The sequence below is a fragment of the Delphinapterus leucas genome, chromosome 18 (genome assembly GCF_059928025.1).
Source record: "Delphinapterus leucas isolate spDelLeu-1000000601 "Yukka" chromosome 18, BTC_Dleu_Yukka2, whole genome shotgun sequence".
NCBI lineage: Eukaryota > Metazoa > Chordata > Mammalia > Artiodactyla > Monodontidae > Delphinapterus > Delphinapterus leucas.
In genome coordinates this window covers 78,510,556-78,531,863 of record NC_143146.1, presented here as the reverse complement: position 1 = coordinate 78,531,863, position 21,308 = coordinate 78,510,556, and the positions used below count along the sequence as shown (strand labels likewise).

The 21,308-nt window shown below is 38.8% G+C and overlaps 1 protein-coding gene across 12 annotated transcripts in view; it reads left to right on the top strand.

Moving 5' to 3' along the window:
- The window catches only part of ZMYM2 (zinc finger MYM-type containing 2), an 89,508-nt gene that overhangs the window by 8,374 nt on the left and 59,826 nt on the right, over positions 1-21,308 (top strand). For 8 of the 12 annotated variants that reach the window (XM_089899780.1, XM_089899782.1, XM_089899777.1 and 5 more), the window contains exon 3: positions 18,059-18,915. In XM_089899780.1, the coding sequence (XP_089755906.1) occupies positions 18,069-18,915 (847 nt within the window). In that variant the 5' untranslated portion in view covers positions 18,059-18,068. Of the gene's footprint in view, positions 1-18,056; positions 18,916-21,308 lie in introns of those variants that run through there. The other 4 variants (XM_089899785.1, XM_089899783.1, XM_089899781.1 and 1 more) reach the window with 2 other exon arrangements.

Genomic DNA, 21,308 nt, shown 5'->3' with positions numbered 1-21,308 from the left:
CACACAGTATCTGAAAAAGCATCCTATGTTGTAAGTCTGATTTTGCTGTATTTATATGAGGCGTATCCAGATTTTATTAAACTTTTGAATTTGGTGAGATCATGGAAGAAATTTGCTGAAAATTATCAAATTTCACTTAAAATAAATTTTATTTTATATAAATTATGCCTCAGTAAAACCGTTAAAAACCATTTTTGCTCCACCATTTACCAATTTGTGGTCTCTGGTAAGTCATTTAACCTCTAAGCCTTAATTTACTCATGACAAATAAGCATAGTACTGCCTGCTTTCTTGAGATTGCTGTTAGGTGGGTTAAAAGTAATACAGAGAATGTGATTGGCCAATAGTAGGTGCTCAGTTAACAGCAGCTACAGTTCTTCCCTGTTTATATAGAGCAAACATCATGAATTTGTTGCCACCAGTGGGACAGTAAACTCAGTGGATGCTCATGCGATAGAAGGAATTATGTTCCTGTTCACAGCCTTCTCTCTGACGGCTCCTTCATTAGTCTTTTAAGTGTGCTAACATGCTCTCTCCTCCAGAATCTCTGTACCTTTCCCAAACTTCCTTTTCCTGTACTTTTCCAAAGAAACTCACTGATTTGCACTCTCAACACAATACCAAATCTGCTGTTTTGAGGCCACTAGTGACTTAATTTTCAAATCTTAGGTGCCTTTTTTTTGGTCTTAATTCTGTAAGATTTGAAATTTATTATATTCCTTGAAACTCTATTGACTTCTGGGACTTTGAACTTAACATTATCTTATACTTCTGATGATCTCCTTCACTTCCCCTCATTAGATTCAAATATGGAGACCTTTATGTATCCTTATTTCCTAAGGTACTTAGCCGTCTCTTGTTTTGTTTTGTACTTTGACCTTAGTCCATTTTGTTAGAAAGTGGGAGTTATATTTACAAGGCACTTTCATCCTATTTCTTTCTCCAGTCTACAGCCAGATTAATTTTCCCTAAAGCCCAGTCTGATCACATCACTCACTTTCCAAAATCTTCAGGGATTCTTGCTGGCATGTGAAACAAAATACAAACTTACAAACTAAGCCTGGGCTTTAAAACCCTTAAAAAGAAGAAATCAATTAGGAAATGCGTAATATGTGATTTTTTTTTTTAAGGTAGATTCTCAGTGTTCAGTTTGTGGAGACAGTCATGTAAATGAATAACTGTAAACAATGAAGCATAATCGGTGACCTACAGAAATGAGTAGTTGTATGCATATCAGAAAGGACAGTTCTTAATATTTTGGTTATAAAGATGAAATGTGCCCTTACAATCAAGTAATAAAGAAGCATGTGACATAGAAAGTGTAAGTTCCCCCATAATTCCATGATGATTTTTTCCTGCTCATCATACTAATAATTTTGCATATATATTGTTAGCAACAGTCAACATTTTCGATAATTGCTTCCCTATCCTTATGTTGCCAAAGTCTTCAGCTGATTAATGTTTGCAGTCTACTAATCAGTGTATCAGAGCAGGTCACAAGTCTCAGTTCTATATGATAGAGGGTAATGTGGTAGCATTAGTTCAGCAGAAGCTTAATGAGCAAGGTGGGAAGAGTGGTGCTGAAACTGAGCCTGTCCTGAAGGCAGGGTCAGATCAGGCAGGAGTCTTATAATGGAAGTAGACTGGAAAGCCACGGAAGAAGCAATTGATGTAGTCTGATTTAATTTTTAAAAAGATCTTTAGATAGTCTGGGGAATATAGTAGGTGACGTCAGTAATCCAACAGAAAAATGGTGATGAATTTCTAGGGCTAGAGGAGTGTCAGAAGAGATGGTTAAAAGTGGACAGTTTCAAGATTTATTTTGGAAGTAGGATAGGAATTGGGGATGGCATGGGTGTAGGTGAAGAATGGAGAAGAAATTAAGGCCTCTAGACTTCTGGTATGACTAGCTAGACACGTAACATCCCCAAATGGCAGAGACTGGAGGAGGGGCAGATAAAGAGTGAAAGAGCATGCTTGAATAACTAGATGTAGGGAGTAGGCAGTTTGGGGCTTTGAAACATCTTGATTGAGATAAATTAAGGACTCTGGGACATTGAGGTATTATTTAAAATCATGGGAGTGGATGAGATCCCCAAAGGAAGTTAAAATTACTTTAAAGTACATTGCAGTTAAAGTTGGTCCTATGGGAAAGAAGAGATTATTCCTTACCCCAGAAATTCTGTGCCCTAGAGCTAACCTGAATCAATTAATTAATTAATTTACTAGATCAAAAGGGATTTTTGTTTAGACGCTGTCATAGCCCTTGAATGGATTTTTAGTATGTTAATTAAATGATTCCTGTCAGCTTCTAAAGCCAGAGTAGCATTGTTGTGGATCTCTGATAAAGATATGTTATAAAATGATTTCGTAGCTGGATGGTAAGCAGCATGAGTCATATGCAGAGGTCATAATCTGTGTTCATCTATCACTGAACCCTGTCCCCTTTGCTCACTCCCCAGAGGTTAGTGGTAGCATCAGTTTAGTGTGTGTTACTATAAATCCTTTTTGTGCATATGCTAACATGTACCTATAAGAGTAATAAAGTAAATTTATATGGGCATTTTAAAAACATGGGTACGTATCTTTCTGCAACTTGCTTTTTTCACTTAGTGGTATGTCTTAGACATTTTTCTGAGTTAGTATGTAAAGGTCTCTTTAAACTGTTGTGTGATACTTCATGACATGGATTTAACAGTTTATTCTGTTGGTAGACATTTAGTCTATTTGGAATTTTTTGTTATATATAAAATTCTGCATGAAATATACATGTAGTAGTTTCTTTGGGTTCATGTGTGTTTTCTCTGGGGGAGATTCTGGAGAATAGGAATTACTGAGTCAGTATGTGCATATTACATGTTTTTATAGGTACTGCCTAATTGTCTTCCACTGGACCACAGTACTGACTACCCTTTCTACTAGTTTCTCCACATTCTTGACAATACTGGATGTTCTCAAATAGTTAAAGTTTTGTCAATTTAATTTATGTTCTTTCTAAAGAATGGATATCAGTTCTTGTTACATCGATTACAAGTATATATACACATTATATATTATATATAACATAATATATATCTTTTGTAAAATTTTATACCTTACTTATGGTGCTTCTTTGCTATGTAAACATTTTATAATGTAACAGGAAAAATCCATTTCACTATTGCAAGAAATAGGAGCAATTATAATGAATATGCAAGACTTTTATGAAGGAAATTGTAAAATAATACAGTAGGACATATGAGAAAACCAGAATGGACAGATTTACATATATCTGGATGGGAAGACTTCAATAATGTAAAAAAATTAATATTTTTGTCTTCAAATATCTCTAAATTCAGTGAAATCCTAACTAAACACCAGAATAGATACATATGGTACCAAATTTAAAAAGTAAAAAGGGTAGAAAGGTTAAAAAACAAAACAAAACAAAAAAGGAAGACTCCCCCCTCTCCATCCACACAGTTCTCTTCCTTAGAAGCAAACCACTGTTGTCGTTTTCTTGGCCGTTTATGTAGAGTTATTCTGTGCATGTGTGCGCGTGCTCATGGTGCGTGTGTTTATCCTTTGTTAGGTGCCTTGCTTGCATTTATTTTATGGGAGAGGTGGTTCCATGTTAGTGTGGAAGTATGTTGAGAGCTGCCTCAGTTGTTTCCAAGGCTGCCTAATGTTTCACTGTTTGTCTTTATTGTCATTCATTTTATCAGTTGTCTGTTGAGAGACATTTAGGGTGTTTCAGTCTTTTAAGTTTACAATGAATGTCTTTCTACATTTTGTTCTTAAAAACATGAGATGATATCTGTAGGAAGAATGTCTGGAAGTGGAATTGCTTGGTCAAAGAAATTTTTTGAGTTGCTGTCAGTAGAAGTTGTACCAGTTTACACTGATTTACACTATGAGAGTACACAGTTAAACCTTTTGATTTTTGTCAGTGTGTTAGGAGAAAATTGGTGGCCCTTTAGAGTTTTAACTTGGATTTCTCTTAAATATTTCATATATTTAAGAGACATCTGTATTTTCTTTTCTTGTGAACTCTGTTCACATCTTTTTGGTCCTTTATTCTCACTGGTTGTTGGTTTATCTCATTGTAGGACCTCTTTGTCTTCATTTTTTTAGGCTATGAGTTGCAAATATTTCCTTTGTAGTTAATCATTGTCGTATGTTTGGTATTTTTTTCCCCCATAGAGGTGTCTTCTATTTTGTTTTTTCAGAAAAAATTCTGGTAAAATGTATTAACATAAAATTTACCGTTTTTACCTTTTTTAAATGTATAGTTCAGTGGTATTAAGTATATTCATAAGTGTTTTTTTAAAATCACCACTGTTAATTTCCAGAGCCTTTTCATCATTCCCAAACATAAGCATCATACTCATTAAACATAATGCCCGGTGCCTCTTTACCACAGCTCCTAGTGACATCTCTTCTACCTTCTGTCTCTATGAAATTGCCTATTGTAGGTACCTTAAATAAGTAGAATCTTAAAATGTTTGCCATTTTGTGCCTGGCTTATTTCACCTAGCATGTTTGCAAGGTTCATCTATGTTGTGGCATATATCAGAATTTCTTTCCTTTTTAGGACTGAATAATATTCCATCGTATGCCTACATTTTGTTTATCCATTCATTTGTTGATGGACCCTTGGGCTCATTCTACCTTTCGGTCATTGCGAATAAGACTGCTGTGAACATTGGTATGCAAGTATCCATTTGAGTCCTGGCTTTCAGTTCTTTTGTATATATGTATATAAATAAATCTAGACGTGGAATTGACTGCTCATATGTTAATTCTACATATAACTAATTTTTGTACGTCTCTCCAGGACTTGTTATTTTCCTTTTTTAAAAAATAACATCCAGGGCTTCCCTGGTGGTGCAGTGGTTGAGAGTCCGCCTGCCGATGCAGGGGGCGCGGGTTCGTGCCCCGGTCTGGGAGGATCCCACATGCCGCGGAGCGGCTGGGCCCGTGAGCCATGGTTGCTGAGCCTGCGCGTCTGGAGCCTGTGCTCCACAACGGGAGAGGCCACAACAGTGAGAGGCCCACGTATCGCAAAAAAAATAAATAAATAAAAATAACATCCAGGGCCTCCCTGGTGGCGCAGTGGTTAAGAATCTGCCTGCCAGTGCAGGGGACGTGGGTTCGAGACTTGGTCCAGGAGATCCCACATGGCGTGGAGCAACTGAGCCTGTGCGCCACAACTACTGAGCCTGCCCTCTAGAGCCCACGTGACACAGCTACTGAGCCCACGTGCCACAACTACTGAAGCCAGTGCACCTAGAGCCCATACTCTGCAACAAGAGAAGCCACCACAAGGAGATGCCCACGCACCAAAACGAAGAGTAGCTCCCGCTCGCCGCAACTAGAGAAAGCCTGCGCACAGCAGCAAAGACGCAACGCAGCCAATAAATAAATAAATTTATTAAAACAAAACAAAACATTCAGGGACTTCCTGGTGGTCCAGTGGTTAAGACTTCATGCTTCCACAACAGGGGGCACGGGTTTGATCCCTTGTTGAGGAACTAAGATCCCACATGCCGAATGGCACAGCCAAAATCAAACAAACACACAAACAATCAAAAAATCCATCTTCATTGCTGTGAAATGGTATCTCATTTTTTTTTTTTAATTTTTACTTTTAACTGTGGTAAAAAAACACATAGCATAAAATTTATCATCTTGGCCATTTTTAAGTGTATAGATCAGTAGTGTTAAGTACATTCACCTTATTGTGCAGCAGACCTCCAGAACTTTTTCATCTTGAAAAGCTGAAACTAACGATTAAACAGTTCCACATCTGCTCCTCAGCACCATCCTACTTTCTATTTGTATGATTTTTGACTTCTTGAGATACATTATATCATTTATGTGTGATCATACAGTGTTTATCTTTTTTCACTTAGCACAGTGATCTCAAGGTACATCATTGCTGTAGCATATAACAGGATTTCCTTTCTTTTAAATGCTGAATAATATTCCGTTGTACGTATGTACCACATTTGGTTTATACATTCATCTGCTCGTGGAACTTTTGGTTGCATCTACCTTTTGGCTATTGTGAATAATGCTGCTGTGAACATAAACATGCAAGTATCTCTTCGAGATCTTGATTTTAGTTATTTTGGATATAGTATACCCAGAGTTGGATTGCTGAATCTTATGGTAATTCAATTTTTAATTGCTTGAGTAACCTCCATGCTGTTTTCTATAGCTGCTGCACCTTTTTACATTCCCATCAGCAGTGCACAAGGGATCAAGTTTCTTCAACCAACCAACCAACCAACCAACCAGTTTCTCTTCACTAATACGTGTTACTTTTTGTTTGTTTTGATAGTAGGCATCCTAATGGATGTGACATGTTTCCTGGTTTTGATTTGCATTTCCCTAATGACGGCTGATGTTGAGCATAGCATCACTGGGAAGAATTTGAGAAGGATCAGTGTTAATTCTTCTTTAAATGTTTGGTAGAATTCACCTGTGAACCCCTCTGGTCCTGGTTTCTTTGTTGGGAGATTTTTGATTACTGATTCAATCTCTTTGCATATTATAATTCTATTCAGAGTTTGTATTTCTTCTTGAGTCAGTTTTGGTAGTTTGTATTAGGAATTTGTCCATTTTATCTTGGTTATCCAGTTTGTTGGCATATAATTGCTCATAATGTTCTCTTATTCATTTCTGTAAAATCAGTAGTGATATCTTATTTTCATTTCTGATTTTTTTTTAAACTTTTTTATTTTTGGTCTGCTATTCACATATCAATTACTTTCTTTCTTTGTTTTTGGCCGCACCACATGGCTTGTGGGATCTTAGTTCCCTGACCAGTGAAAGCGCCAAGTCCTAACCACTGGACCCCCCAGGGAATTCCGTTCGTTTCTGGTTTTAATAATTTGAGATTTTGTTTCTTTGTCATACTGGCTAAAGATTTAATATTTTCAAGGAACCACTTATTTTTTTTCTGTATTTTTCTGCTTTCTGTTTTGTTTATCTGTGTACTCATCTTTATTACTGCATTCTTTCTGCTAGCTTTAGTTTGCTCTTTTTCTGGTTTCTTAAGGTGTAAAGTTTGTTTATTGATTTGAGATTTTTAACGTAGGCATTAATAGCAATAAGTTTTCTGCTGAGCACAGCTTTCATTGCATCCCTTAAGTTTTTTAAATTAATTAATTAATTTGGCTGTGTTGGGTCTTCATTTCTGTGCGAGGGCTTTCTCTAGTTGCGGCAAGCGGGGGCCACTCTTCATCGCGGTGCGCGGGCCTCTCACTGTCGCGGCCTCTCTTGTTGCGGAGCACAGGCTCCAGATGCGCAGGCTCAGTAGTTGTGGCTCACGGGCCCAGTTGCTCCGCGGCATGTGGGATCTTCCCAGACCAGGGCTCGAACCCATGTCCCCTGCATTGGCAGGCAGATTCTCAACCACTGCGCCACCAGGGAAGCCCCATTGCATCCCTTAAGTTTTGATATGTTGTGTTTTTGTTTTTTGTTTCAAAGTATTTCTTCACTTTCCCTAGTGATTTCTTCTTTGACCCATTGGTTGTTTAAGTGTGTTAATTTCTACCTATTTGTGATTTTTCATTTATGCTTCTGTTATTTCTAATACCATTCCATTGTGATTAGAAAAAATACTGTATCATTTTGATCCTTTTAAATTAAAAAAATAAGTTTATTTTATTTGTTTGGCTGTGTTGGGTCTTTGTTGCTGCATACTGGCTTTCTCTAGTTGTGTTGAGCGGGGGCTACTCTTCATTGCCGTGTGCGGGCTTCTCATTGCGGTGGCCTCTTGTTGTGGAGTACGGGCTCTAGGTGCGCAGGCTTCAGTAGTTGCAGAATGCGGGCTCAGTAGTTGAGGCATGTGGGCCCTAGAGTGAGTGGGCTTCAGTAGTTGTGGCGCATGGACTTAGTTGCTCTGTGGCACGTGGGGTCTTCTGGACCGGGGCTCGAACCCATGTCCCCTGCATTGGCAGATGGATTCTTAACCACTGCGCCACCAGAGAAGTCCCTCATTAACATATATTGATAATTATTGTTTTATGCATTTGCCTTTTAAATCATAGGGAAAAAAGTAGTTATAAACCGAAAGTACATTAATACTGGCTTTCTAGTGATTTTCTGTATTTACTTTATATATATATTTATATATTCATTTGTATTCTTTATTTCCTATGGCTTCAATTTACTCTATGGTGCGTTTTTATTTTTGCCTGAAGGATTCCCTTTAGCTTTTCACATTGGGTAGGTCTGCTGGTAATAAATTCCCTTTTGTTTATCTGGAAACGTCTTAATTTCTCCTTAATTTTGGAGGAGTGTTTTTGTTGGATATAGAATTCTTGGTTGACAGATTTTGTTGTTGTTGTTCATCTTTTTAAATGTCATGCCGTAGCTTTTGGCTTCCATGGTTTTGCATGAGAAATATACTGATGATCCAAATCTTTTTGAGAATCCATTGCATATGATGAGTCACTTCTCTCTTAGTTTCAAAATTCTCTTTTACTGTCGGGTCCACAATTTGATTATCACCTGTCTTGGTGTGGCTATCTTTGAGCTTAACTGGCTTGAAGTTGGTTGAGCTTCTTGGGTGTGTATATGCATCTTCATCATATTCGGGAAGTTTGCAGCCATTGTGTGTTCAAATATATTTTTTGTCCTTTTTTTCTCTTTTTATGTTACATGTGTTGGTGCACATTGTTTTGTTTCACAGATCCTTCAGGCTCTGTTCATTTTTCTTAATTCTTTTTTTCCTTCTCCTCAGACTGGATAATTTTAATCATGCTGCCTTTCAGTTTACTGATTCTTTCTTCTGCTTGCTCAGATCTGCTATTGATCCCCTCCAGTGAGTTCTTCATTTCTGCTATTATATTTTTCATCTCCAGAATTTCTGTTTGGCTACTTTTTTTTTTTTTAATTGAAGTATAGTTGATTTACAATGTTGTGTTAGTTTCAGGTATACAGCGAAGTGATTCAGTTATACATATATTTTTTTTTCATATTTTTCTCCATTATAGGTTATTACAAGATATTGAGTATAGTTCCCTGTGCTATACAGCGAGTCCTTGTTTATCTGTTTTATGTATAAGAGTAGTGTGTATTTATTATAAAAGTAGTGTTTGTCTATTTTATATATAAAAGTAGCATGTATCTGTTAATCCGAAACTCCTAATTTATCCCCCCCATTTCCCTTTTGGTAACCATAAGTTATTTTCTCGGTCTATGAGTCTGTTTCTGTTTTATAAATAAGTTCATTTGTATCATTTTTTTAGATTCCACAAGTAAGTGATACCAAGTGATATTTGTTTTTCTCTGTTTGACTTCCCTTACTTAGTATGATAATCTGTTGGTCCATCCATGTTGTTGCAAATGGCGTTATTTCATTCTTTCTTCTCGCTGAGTAATATTCCATTGCATATATGTACCACATCTTCTTTATTCATTCACCTGTTGATGGACACTTAGGTTGCTTCCATGTCTTGGCTATTGTAAACAGTGCTGCTATGAACACTGAGGTGCATGTATCTTTTTGACTGAGAGTTTTTATCTTTTCCGGATGTGTGCCCAGGAGTGGTATTGCTGGATCATATGGTAGTTCTATTTTTAGTTTTCTAAGGAACCTCCATACTGTTCTCCACAGTGGCTGCACCAATCTACAGTCCCACAAAGAGTGCAGGAGGGTTCCCTTTTGTCCACACCCTCTTCAGCTGTTTGGTTACTTTTTTTTGGCTATGCCACATGGCTTGCAGGATCTCAGTTCCCCAACCAGGGATTGAACCCATGCCCCCTGCATTGGAAGTGTGGAATCTTTTTTTTTTTTTAATATAAATTTATTTATTTATTTATGGCTGTGTTGGGTCTTTGTTGTGGTGTGCAGGCTTCTCATTGTAGTGGAGCATGGGCTCTAGGCGCATGGGCTCAGTAGTTGTGGCTCGCGGGCTCTAGAGCACAGGCTCAGTAGTTGTGGCGCACAGGCTTAGTTGCTCCGCGGCATGTGGGATCTTCCCGGACCAGGGCTCGAACCCGTGTCCCCTGCATTGGCAGGCGGATTCTTAACCACTGAACCACCAGGGAAGCCCTGGAAGCCTGGAATCTTAACCACTGGACCGCTAGGGAAGTCCCTGTTTGGTTACTTTTTATGATTTGTATCTGTTTATTTATGTTTTCATTTTGTCCATACCTTGTTTTCGGATTTCCTTTAATTCTTTGTCCATGCTCTCTGTTAGCTCCTTGAGCATATTTAAGGTAGTTGACCTAATGTTTTTTTTTTTAATATTTATTTTTTTATTTGGCTGTGTGAGGTCTTAATTGCAGCATGCGGGCTCTTTTAGTTGTGGCGTACAGGATCTAGTTCCCTGACCAGGGATTGAACTCGGGCCCCCCGCGTTGGGAGCGCAGAGTCTTAGCCACTGGGCCACCAGGGAAGTCCTGATTTAATGTTTTTGGCTAGTTACTCCAGTATTTGGGATTCCTCAGGGATGGTTTCTAATTCTTTTATTCCTGTGAATGGGGCATACTTTTCTGTTTCTTTGTGTGTTTATACCATTCTGAGAATATTATACCTCTGGATATCTGATTCTCCTTAGATTGCTGATTTTTCCTTGGGGATGGAGCTGTTTATTTTTGACTTTTTAAACATTTTTTTGCAGAGTGTGAATTTCTTGTTGCTTGTGTCCTTGAAGTTAATGTTCTATCACCCCTGTGGTGAGCTAGTGACCTGACAAAAAGTTTTTGTAAATGTCTGGTAGAAAAGAAGAAGAACGTTATACAGGGTTGTGTTTCATTAAATCTGAGAGATGCTACTAGGAATGCTTCTGCTGCCCAGAGGGCTGAGGCCAAGAGGAGCCCAAGCCACAATCCCAGATTTTGTTGGAAGTCCCTCACCGCCAGTCCTGTGTTCAGCCAGACCCCGGAGGACTGCAGGTGCTGTCCCCTTGGCCGACCTGGGGGGAGGAAGGCGGGGGATGCTCACCCACTTAAAGTGAGCAGCAGCCTCTTCTTCACACACTCCCCTGGCGCTTAGTGTCCAGTCAGGTGCAGAGACCCCAGAGATTGCTTCCAGTCCCTCTGTCCAGCTCATTAGTTACTCAGGTAAGGGGACCCATACCCAGAACTTCTAATGCTGCCATTTGGGGTGACATCTGTCTACATCTGTTTTTAAGGACCTGTGAGGACCTGTTGCCTTATTCTTCTAAAAATTATGTTGATCAAGATACTTCCTACTTTATGAGAAGTGAATGTTGACTATAAGTTTAACTTCATTTGTAATCCAGTCATTTCAAAACCTTATTTACTGTGGGTTTTTGAGGTGTGCTGAGTCGGTTACAATGAGTCATGCTCCTTTGCTTTCCCTCTTCCAAAGTTTTGGTGCTGTTGAATTATCCCTTGTTCTCCTTGTTCTTGTGGGTTTGTCTTTTTTTTTTTTAATCTCCTTATTTAGTTGGTCTTTTGATGGAAGCAACATTTTATCTCTGTCTCCAGTTGACCATCCAATTAATTTAATATTAATTTCTACATATTAAGTTTATACCCATCACTTGACTAAGTTACAGGCATACCTCGTTTCATTGCACTTGTCAGATATTGCACTTTATTACAAATTGAAAGTTTTTGTTAAAAATTGAAGGCGTATTGAGCAAGTCTATCAGTGTCATTTTTCTAACAGCATTTTAAAATTAAGGTATGTACTTGTGTTTGACATAATGCTGTTGCACACTTAATAGACAACAGTATAGTGTAAACATAACTTTTATATGCACTGGGAAACCAAAAAATGCATGTGACTCACTTTACTGCGATATTTGCTTTCTTGCGGTGGTCTGGAAGTGAACCCACAATATCTCCGAGGTATGTCTGTATCTCACTGTAGTAGTTTTTTGGGTAAATTATTTGAGTCTTTGAGGTAATGCTAATACAATTTGCATATAATGATAATTTTCCTTATTTCAAATTGTTATATCTTTTTCATATTATTACATTGGATGGTACTTCCAGAGCAGTGCTGTGTAGTAATGATAAAGAATATCCTTACCTTAACCTTGACTTTAATGATAGTATTTTAATATTTCCCATTAAGCTGGATGATATCTTTTGGTTTGATATATATATATTTATAAATCCATTTTTCCCATTTTATTAAGAAATTTTATTCTTTCTTTTTTTTTTTTTTTTTGCGGTACGCGGGCCTCTCACTGCGGTGATCTCTCCCGCCGCGGAGCACAGGCTCTGGACGCGCAGGCCCAGCGGCCATGGCTCACGGGCCCAGCCACTCCACGGCATGTGGGATCCTCCCGGACCGGGGCACGAACCCGCGTCCCCCGCATCGGCAGGCGGACTCCCAACCACCGCGCCACCAGGAAAGCCCCCTATTCTTTCTTTATTTTGTGGCCACGCTGTGTGGCTTGCGGGATCTTAGTTCCCTTACCAGGGATTGAACCTGGGCCACCGCAGTGAAAGTGCCAAGTCCTAACCACTGGACTGCCAGGGAACTCCCAAGAAATTTTATTCTTAAAAATTTTAATTTGGGGCTTCCCTGGTGGCGCAGTGGTTAAGAGTCCGCCTGCCGATGCGGGGGACACGGGTTCGTGCCCCGGTCCGGGAAGATCCCACATGCCGCGGAGCGGCTGGGCCCGTGAGCCATGGCCGCTGAGCCTACGCGTCCGGAGCCTGTGCTCCGCAACGGGAGAGGCCACAGCAGTGAGAGGCCCGCGTAACGGAAAAAAAAAGAAAAAAAATTTGTTATACTGCCTCAGAACTGTTAGAAGTGCCATTAACACATGTTGAATAATACCCTTTCCTCTAGAGTAGAGAATAATTCACCTTAGCTTTCTTTGTACCTCTTATGGCACCTAGAAAGCTCTGGGGCTTATTAATGAGAAAGTGATGAATGTTTTTCTTGAATCACTTTGAAATGCTTTCTTTGTGATTTTCTTTGAAAGTTCATAAGCTTTTCTCAGCAACTACTGATACTTTATTGTTATGAACGTCAACATTTTATTTTTTAACTACCTTTTCTTTGTTTTTTCATGAGAACATCGAGTATTATGTTGATTCTCACTGAATCAAAATATAAAGCTGAAAGCATTTATAATTTATGATGATTGTCTCAGTCCATTTGGGCTAGTATAACAGAAGTACCATAGACAACAGACATTCATTTCTCAGAGTTCTGGAGGCTGGGAAGTCCGTGATCAAGGCTCCTGCAGATCGGGTTGTGTGGTGAGAGCTTGTTCCTGGTTCATAGACAGGCTGCCATCTTGCTGTGTCCTCACATGGTTGGGGGGGAAAGGAGCTCTCTTGGTGTCTTTTACAAAATGGTCCCTAATCCCACTTGGGAGGACTCCACCTCCCTGACTTTAATCACTGCTCAGAGGCCCCGCCTCCTACTACCATCTCTTTGGAGGCCAGGATTTCATCATATGAATTTGAGGGGAGACACAAGCATTTGGTCCATAACAATGATGGAGTGGAAGCTTAAAAATGAACCTTAAAAATGAAATCTTGAGGTATAGGCAAAAACTGCCTGGTGGTTATTAGGAGTTAACTGTGTTAATTGATTTTCACATTCAGTTATTTATCTCTTTAAATTCTAAGAAAAACCCTGGGAACTATATTTATACCCTTTTATTCTAGGGAAAATTGAAGCCCAGAGAAGTGAAGTTATTTGCTTGACATTAAATAGCTAATTAGCATTGACTTAATGTAGAAAAGTGGCTAAAAGGAATAGATTTTATTTGGATAAGGTAGAAATGATCAACTTTAATCAGATTCTTTTCTTTATAGGACTAAATGAGTGTTTGGTAGTTGAAGCATATTCTCAGTGACATATAGAAGTTACCAAATTTATTTATAGTATAGGATTTGAAAATAACTGTTATGGTTGAGTAATTATTCTGCTTGGGAAGTGGATTACTGCCGAGAACTGTGTAGTAAGGAAAGTCTTATTCTCTGCTCCACGGTTATCTCGTGAGGAGAATGAATGGATACCTTGCAGCCACCAGAGGGCACTGTGGATTCAGTTGTGGCTTAAGCCCCAGAAATTGTTGTCTTCTGTTTTAGGTATGCTAAAACATAGACAAGATCGAGAAAACTCGTGCTTTAAAAGCCTTTGCATTCCATAACCTCAGTAGATTTACACCACATTCCTCTGAAAATTGTTATTGTTGATGAGGATACTTCCTACCTTCTGGCAAATGAATGTTAACTAGTTCAGCTCCATTTGTGTTTGAAAAGCTCAGCTCAGTGCTCTGTGTCGACCTAGATGGGTGGGATGGCGGTGGGGGTGGGAGGGGCATACATACAGCTGATTCACTTCGTTGTGCAGCAGAAACTAACGTAACATTGTAAAGCAATTATACTCCACTTTAGAAAAAAATCTCATTTTAGCTTGGCACTTTGGGCTTGATATTTTTCTTTTGATACTTGTATATTTTGAATATTGATTTGGTTACTGTTCTATTGAATGGCTGTGTCCTTTTTTAATTAATAAGAGCTGTGCTACATTATTTAATACTTAATCACATATTACAAAGTAGTTATGAATATTCAAATCCTGACCTCTCCCACTTCCTGGCTGTGGTTTTGGACAGCTTACTTTTTTTTTTATTTATAAATTTATTTATTTTTGGCTGCGTTGCGTCTTCGTTGCTGCACGTGGTCTTTCTCTAGTTGTGGCGAGCGGGGGCTGCTCTTCGTTGCGGTGCACAGGCTTCTCATTGCAGTGGCTTCTCTTGTTGCAGAGCACAGGCTCTAGGCGCTTGGGCTTCAGTAGTTGTGGCACAAGGGCTCAGTAGTTGTGGCTCTTGGGCTCTAAAGTCCAGGCTCAGTAGTTGTGGTGCACGGGCTTAGCTGCTCTGCGGCATGTGGGATCTTCCCAGACCAGGGCTCAAACCCATGTCCCCTGCATTGGCAGGTGGATTTTTAACCACTGCGCCACCAGGGAAGTCCCTTGGGCAGCTTACTTTTGAGGATTGGGTTTTTAAAAAACAAAATAAGGGAGATAATGATTTTACTTCATGGTGTTGCTTTAATGTTTAACCATCATGAATATTTGGCTCATACTAAGCATTAAATAAATGTTAACTATTACCGGATGAATGTACTTGTATTTTAAGAGAACCTAATTGAATTAGTTATAAAAATTTTGAATCAAATGTTATTCAGCTTATTTCAACCTTTAAAACTTTCTGTAATGGTAATGTTAAAAGATTTTTCATGTTTACTTAAAATTAAGTGAAGGCCTTATGTGAAGGTTTCCCAGCACATTGCTATTGTTTTACCATAAAGAAGTTTTTCTCACTGAGAAGCTGTTCTGGGGTGATGTAGTATATATCTTAGTATTTGAAAGTATATTTAAAGGGTCTTAGAGTATGGAGTGGTAACTTGTAGCTCGTTGGGTAAGGCAGATAGTCACCCCTTAAGTTTTTAAATGGAATTATCCATTTTCTTTAAAGCAGATATAAATGTGTCTTTTCCCATTTTCCAGCATTAGCATGTCTTCCATCCTGACACACACAGCTTTGGTTTAAGAGGAACAAAGAGGGTTTTAGACTCAAGCTTGATTCATAGTGCTTGAATCCTGATGTTCTCTTGGAACCTTGGGCACTTTTAATTAATGTATCTGAGCTACTGTTTTTTTCTTAATTGAGGTGTAGTTGATTTATGATATTATAAAAGTTTCAGGTGTACAACCTAGTGATTCAGTTTTTTTGTTGTTTTTTTTGGCCATGCTGTGTGGCTTGTGGGATTTTAGTTCCCTGACCAGGGATTGAATCCGGGCCTTAGCAGTGAAAGCCCAGAATCCTAACCACTAGACCACCAGGGAACTCCCAAATTCATGATTTCTGACGGCGGGGATGTTTTATCTGTTCTGTTTATTGATTTTTCTCAAGTGTCTAAGACAGTGTCTTGTGGATATTGGGTGCTCCATAAATCTTTGTTGAATGCAGTTAATTACTTGTTGCCTTTGGTAAGTTCTGTGCTTGTCTTTATATCTCATCTCATCCAGTTCTTCCCCACCTGCCTTGTTCCAGCCACATTGGCCTTTATTCTGTTGCTTGAACTTCCCAGCCTCACTCCCTTTAGGCTTTTGCAGGAGCTGCCCTTACCTCAGTTTTCCCCCAGTTAGATGTTGCTCATCACTCCAGATCTCAGCATAGATATCGCCTGCTCGAAGAGGCCTTCTCTGACGCCAGAGTAGAGTACTTCTCTCTTCGTTCTGTTACTATCCCTGTTTGTTTGTTTTTTTAAGTTTAGCTTTAAAAAATAAGTGAGAAATCATGCTCAAAAATTAAGAAAATGCAACAAAATATACAGTGAATAATTTCTCCATCCCTGTCAGCTGTCTGTCAAAGTGATACTTATTTATATTAGTGTTGCCCTCATCCTTCCAGAGGCTTTTATAACAATGAAAGCAAAGGGCAATATATATGAAACAGTAAGTGTTCTTTAAGCCCATTTGTTTTGAGACTGGGCTGAGTGGCCTTATAAGAGAGGATTACCGAAGAGCTAAGAGTTGGCCTTGGGGCCCTTAAGCCAGTCTTAATGCCTGTACAGCTGGTGTCTCCTCACCTTCTCTGAGGCTGCAGTGAATAAACCACTTCACACTCGTATCTGTCCGTCTGCAAATTGACCTGCGGTCTATACTCACCCTTCATTTTCCCTTCTAGTTGGTTTTTTCCTTGTTTAGTCTCTGCGATTAAGGTGATCCATGTTCCGGACTAGTTCTACTACCACCTGTGCCCATGACCTTGTCCTCTCTGTGTGCTCAATAACTTATTTTCTTTCTTTTCTGGCCTTTTTTTTTTTTTTTACCATTAACTGTCTGCTGTCTCTTTGGCTTTAGCACAGCTCTGCATATCTAATAGGTGCTCAGAAATACGAGTTAACTATGGCAGTCATGAAGAGTTCGGATTGTTGAGGTATAAAGACCTGGGAATGAATTCTAGCTGTGTGACTTGGGTTAGTTAGCATCTCTAAGCCACAAAATGGGACAAATATCGTAACCATATCAAGGGTTGCTTTGAAGATGTAACCAAGGAGTGGATGATATTTTCCTAGCGCTGTTGTGACAAGCCGCCGCAGACTTGGTGGCTTAAAACAGACCTTGTTTCCTTTAACAGTTCTGGAGGTCACAAGTCAGAAGTCAGTGGCCCTGGGCTCAAACCAGGGCGTCAGGAGGGCCATACTCGCTCAGGAGGCTCTGGGAGAGGGCTCACTCCCTGCTTCCTTTAAGTTCTGGTGCTGCCAACATTCCTTGGCTACATCACTTTCATCTCCTCCGGGCACCTCTGTGCTTACGTTGCCTGGAATCTCCTTCCACCTCTGTTGATGAGGCCACTTAAGATGCAGGTAGGGCCTGCCCAGGTAATCTCATTTTTAAGTCCTTAACCATAATCATCTCTGCAAAGACCCCCTTTCCATCCGAGGTAACATTTACAGCTTCCGGGGATTAGTATCTGATTTCTTTGGGGCCGTTATTCAGCCTGATACATGGATATAAAGGACATGGCAGATGGGGATTTAAGCTTTCTAGATGGGGTCAAGAAAGATTTCAGATTCTCAGAAGGATTTAATCATACAGCTATGGGAGCCAGGGAATATGAGAACAGTGGATTAAAAAAAAAAAACATAAGGGAAATTAGGGATTAAATCATGTCATTTTATTTAATACAGTAGATAAATGGGATAGATATAGAGAAGAGATTTTCATGATCAGATTTTAGTTATATTTTTGTTCACGTGTGTAGAAGGATTTATCTGTGTTTTCAGTGTTAAAATTATAGGGTAAGCAGTGGTGGAAAGGAGGTGGTAGAGATGGGAACATACTGCATATTCTTACTGAAAATTCGATAATTACCTTTCTTTTTATATTGCAAGAAGTTCACATGTAAACTTTATGAAATGATTAGTGAATGAGAGAAGATCACAGAATGCATATAAAATTTTTCCTGGATATTAGATAAGAATGACTTTGATTTAGAGTAAGAAAGAAAGTAAAAGTACCTTTAAGAAATTTTTTGAATTAGAATAACATCAAAAGCCATACAGTGACATTTGTAAAAAAATTTTTTTCCCATCTCCTTAACAGGTTCTTTGGCATGGACACAGGTTCATCAGGAGGATTAGAATTGACTGATCAGACTCCTGTTCTGCTGGGGAGGACGGCCATGGCAGCTAGCCTCACGGACGTAGGAAATTCATTTAGTGGGCCACCCAACCCTTTAGTGAACAGATCTAGTAAATTTCAGAACTCATCAGTGGAAGATGATGATGATGTTGTGTTTATCGAACCTGTACAACCTCCTCCGCCTTCTGCACCAGTGGTAGCCGATCAAAGAACCATAACATTTACGTCATCGAAAAATGAAGAGCTACAAGGAAATGATTCCAAAATTCTTCCTTCCTCAAAAGAATTGGCTTCTCAGAAGGGAAGTGTAAGTGAGACAATTGTCATCGATGATGAAGAGGACATGGAAACAAATCAAGGGCAAGAGAAAAATTCCTCCAATTTTATTGAACGGAGACCACCCGAGTCTAAAAACAGAACCAATGATGTGGATTTCTCCACTTCCAGTTTTTCAAGAAGTAAGGTAAATGCAGGAATGGGTAATAGTGGTATCACCACAGAACCAGACTCTGAAATTCAGATTGCTAATGTTACGACCTTAGAAACAGGTGTCAGCTCTGTGAGTGATGGCCAATTAGAAAATACTGACGGGCGAGATATGAACCTAATGATCACACACGTAACATCACTGCAGAATACCAGCTTGGGAGATGTCTCTAACGGACTGCAGTCGAGTAACTTTGGTGTTAATATGCAAACATACACCCCGTCTTTAACTTCACAGACCAAGACTGCAGTAGGACCTTTTAATCCTGGTAGAATGAATGTGGCAGGAGACGTATTTCAGAACGGAGAGTCTGCAGCTCATCACAATCCTGGTAAGCCTGGAGGGGGCTTCTGCCCCGTGGAAGGGATTTTGCACTGGTGGATTCTTTTTTTTATTATAGTAATTGGTGCTACTTTCGTTAGTTTATTCATGTAAGATATATTAATTCTATTGACTTTTAAGTTTGAAATTTTAACTAATAAGAGATGTAAAACCGTGTATATAGTATTTCTCTGTAGATAATTAGAAAATCAGATAAATTAATGTCTAAAGGAAGTAAAACAAAATACTCTTTATATTCACCACCACTAAAGTCTAATAATTTGGCATCTTATTTGTCACATACTGACTTTATGCTAGTGTATTTTTTTTAAATTCATTTATTTTTGGCTGCATTGTGTCTTCGCTGCTGCGCACGGGCCCTCTCCAGTTGCAGCGAGTGGGGGGCACTCTTTGGTGTGGTGTGCGGGCCTCTCATTGTGGTGGCTTCTCTTATTGTGGAGCATGGGCTCTAGGCACAAGGGCTTCAGTAGTTGTGGCGTGCAGGAGCAGTAGTTGTGGCGCACGGGCTTAGTTGCTCTGCAGCATGTGGGATCCTCCTGGACCAGGGCTCGAACCCGCGTCCCCTGCGTTGGCAGGCGGACTCTCAACCACTGTGCCACCAGGGAAGCCCTATGCTAGTGTATTTTTAATAGTATTGTTTTTATGTGTAAAAAGAGAACAAAAAGATAAATAGCACATGTAAAGAGCAATATGCTGTATAATTGCATTTAGATTTGTTTTTACTTTCCCTGTGTTTATAATTTTGACTGCCTATCTGATTATAATTTTTACTTATTAGCACTTTGTTATTTTTTCTTATATTTAAAGATTGGTAAATTTCTTGACTACTTGAAAACATTTTCTGCAGGCATCTTTGCTCTGTGGAAGCTGTGAGAAGAGCTCTGTGGCTTTTCCTGACTGTGTCTGTGTCTGCCCCAGGCCTCTGTATGGCCTGCCTGTCTCTCACGTACCTTCTCTCTGTCCTTCTCAGGCTTCATCGTTTTAGGCTCATTAGCAGCTTTATCACCCTAGGATTGTGGAGAATAATAAGGAATGACTGAAACCTAGGCCATGTAGAATGTTCTGTGAAATGCTAGTTTTTCCTTTCATACTTATTATTCTTTTGGTTATGAGAGTAATGTGTAATTATTGAAGAATGTTTGGAAAATCCATAATTAAAAAATGATTAAGAAAGGTTACCACTGTTGTTAATGCTTTGAGTGGTTGTCTTTCAGTGTTTTTCCTTTGTATTTCTTAACTTGGTTGAAGTGCAGTTCTTCATAATTTTGCTTCCTGTTTCCCCCCATTTAATATTACTCTGTATTTTCTCAAACAATTAAAATTATTTATACACAGAAGTTTTAATGACTGCACGATGGATTTGGTTATACCATTCCCATATTTGGTTTTTACATTGTTTCCCTTTTTTGCTCTTGTCGGTCTATGATGAACTTTTTTTTTTTTTTTTTTTCAAGTTTCTGATTATTTCTTAGAGTATATTCTAGAAGTGAAGTTACTGGGCCAAAGACTATCACTACTCCCATCCCTCCAAAGAGTTTTGGTTGTAAAAATTTTCTGCTTTGTAGTGATTTTGAAAGAAATATGTTTCTTATTACTCAGTTTTGAAAATTCCTAATGTCTTCCAAGATCCTTTCCCCCTGTATGTATTTATATATATCTGTTGGTAGGTCATTGTATGCATATATGTGTATGTGACGTCGTATGAACATTTTTAAGTTGTGGAAATATATTGTCATACGGCCTTCTGGAAAGTTTTTACCAATTTATACTGCTATCAGCTGTGTATTAGAGGGTCTTTCCTTCTAGCTCATATAAAAGTTTAAGACATGATAATAGTCAAATTAGTTTCAAAATAGCTATTTTGTCTTTCTTATAAGTATATTAAACACATAAGTGTATGAAAAAGAACATAATGTTCAGGCTTATTGTTGAGAATATGGTACATTTAATTCCAACCTGAGATTGCAATAGAGGTATAGCTTTGCAAACTTTCCCTTTCTCCTGCTCCTTTAAATACCTAACAATAATCTTGAACTTTTGACCATATCAAGAGTATATGTTTGATTTTGTTAATTCTCTATTTAGTTCACTTCCAGTTTTTACTATTTAAATAACTCTTAAGAATATTCTTATCCATGTATGTCGGGATACGTAGTACCTGAGGACTATTGCTGGGTCAAAGCACATTTATTATAAGAATTGTGTTCCTGTTCACACAAACTCTTAACACAGGGAATGTAAAGTATGCATCAGGAAACCAGACAGATACACCTCTTGCTCCTGAGTTTATGGATTAGCTCCTGTGTGTTTGTGCTGTCTTTGTTTGTCATAGAGAATTATAACATCTTGGCTGTTTATACTGGCTCTCAGACCAATGGTGAC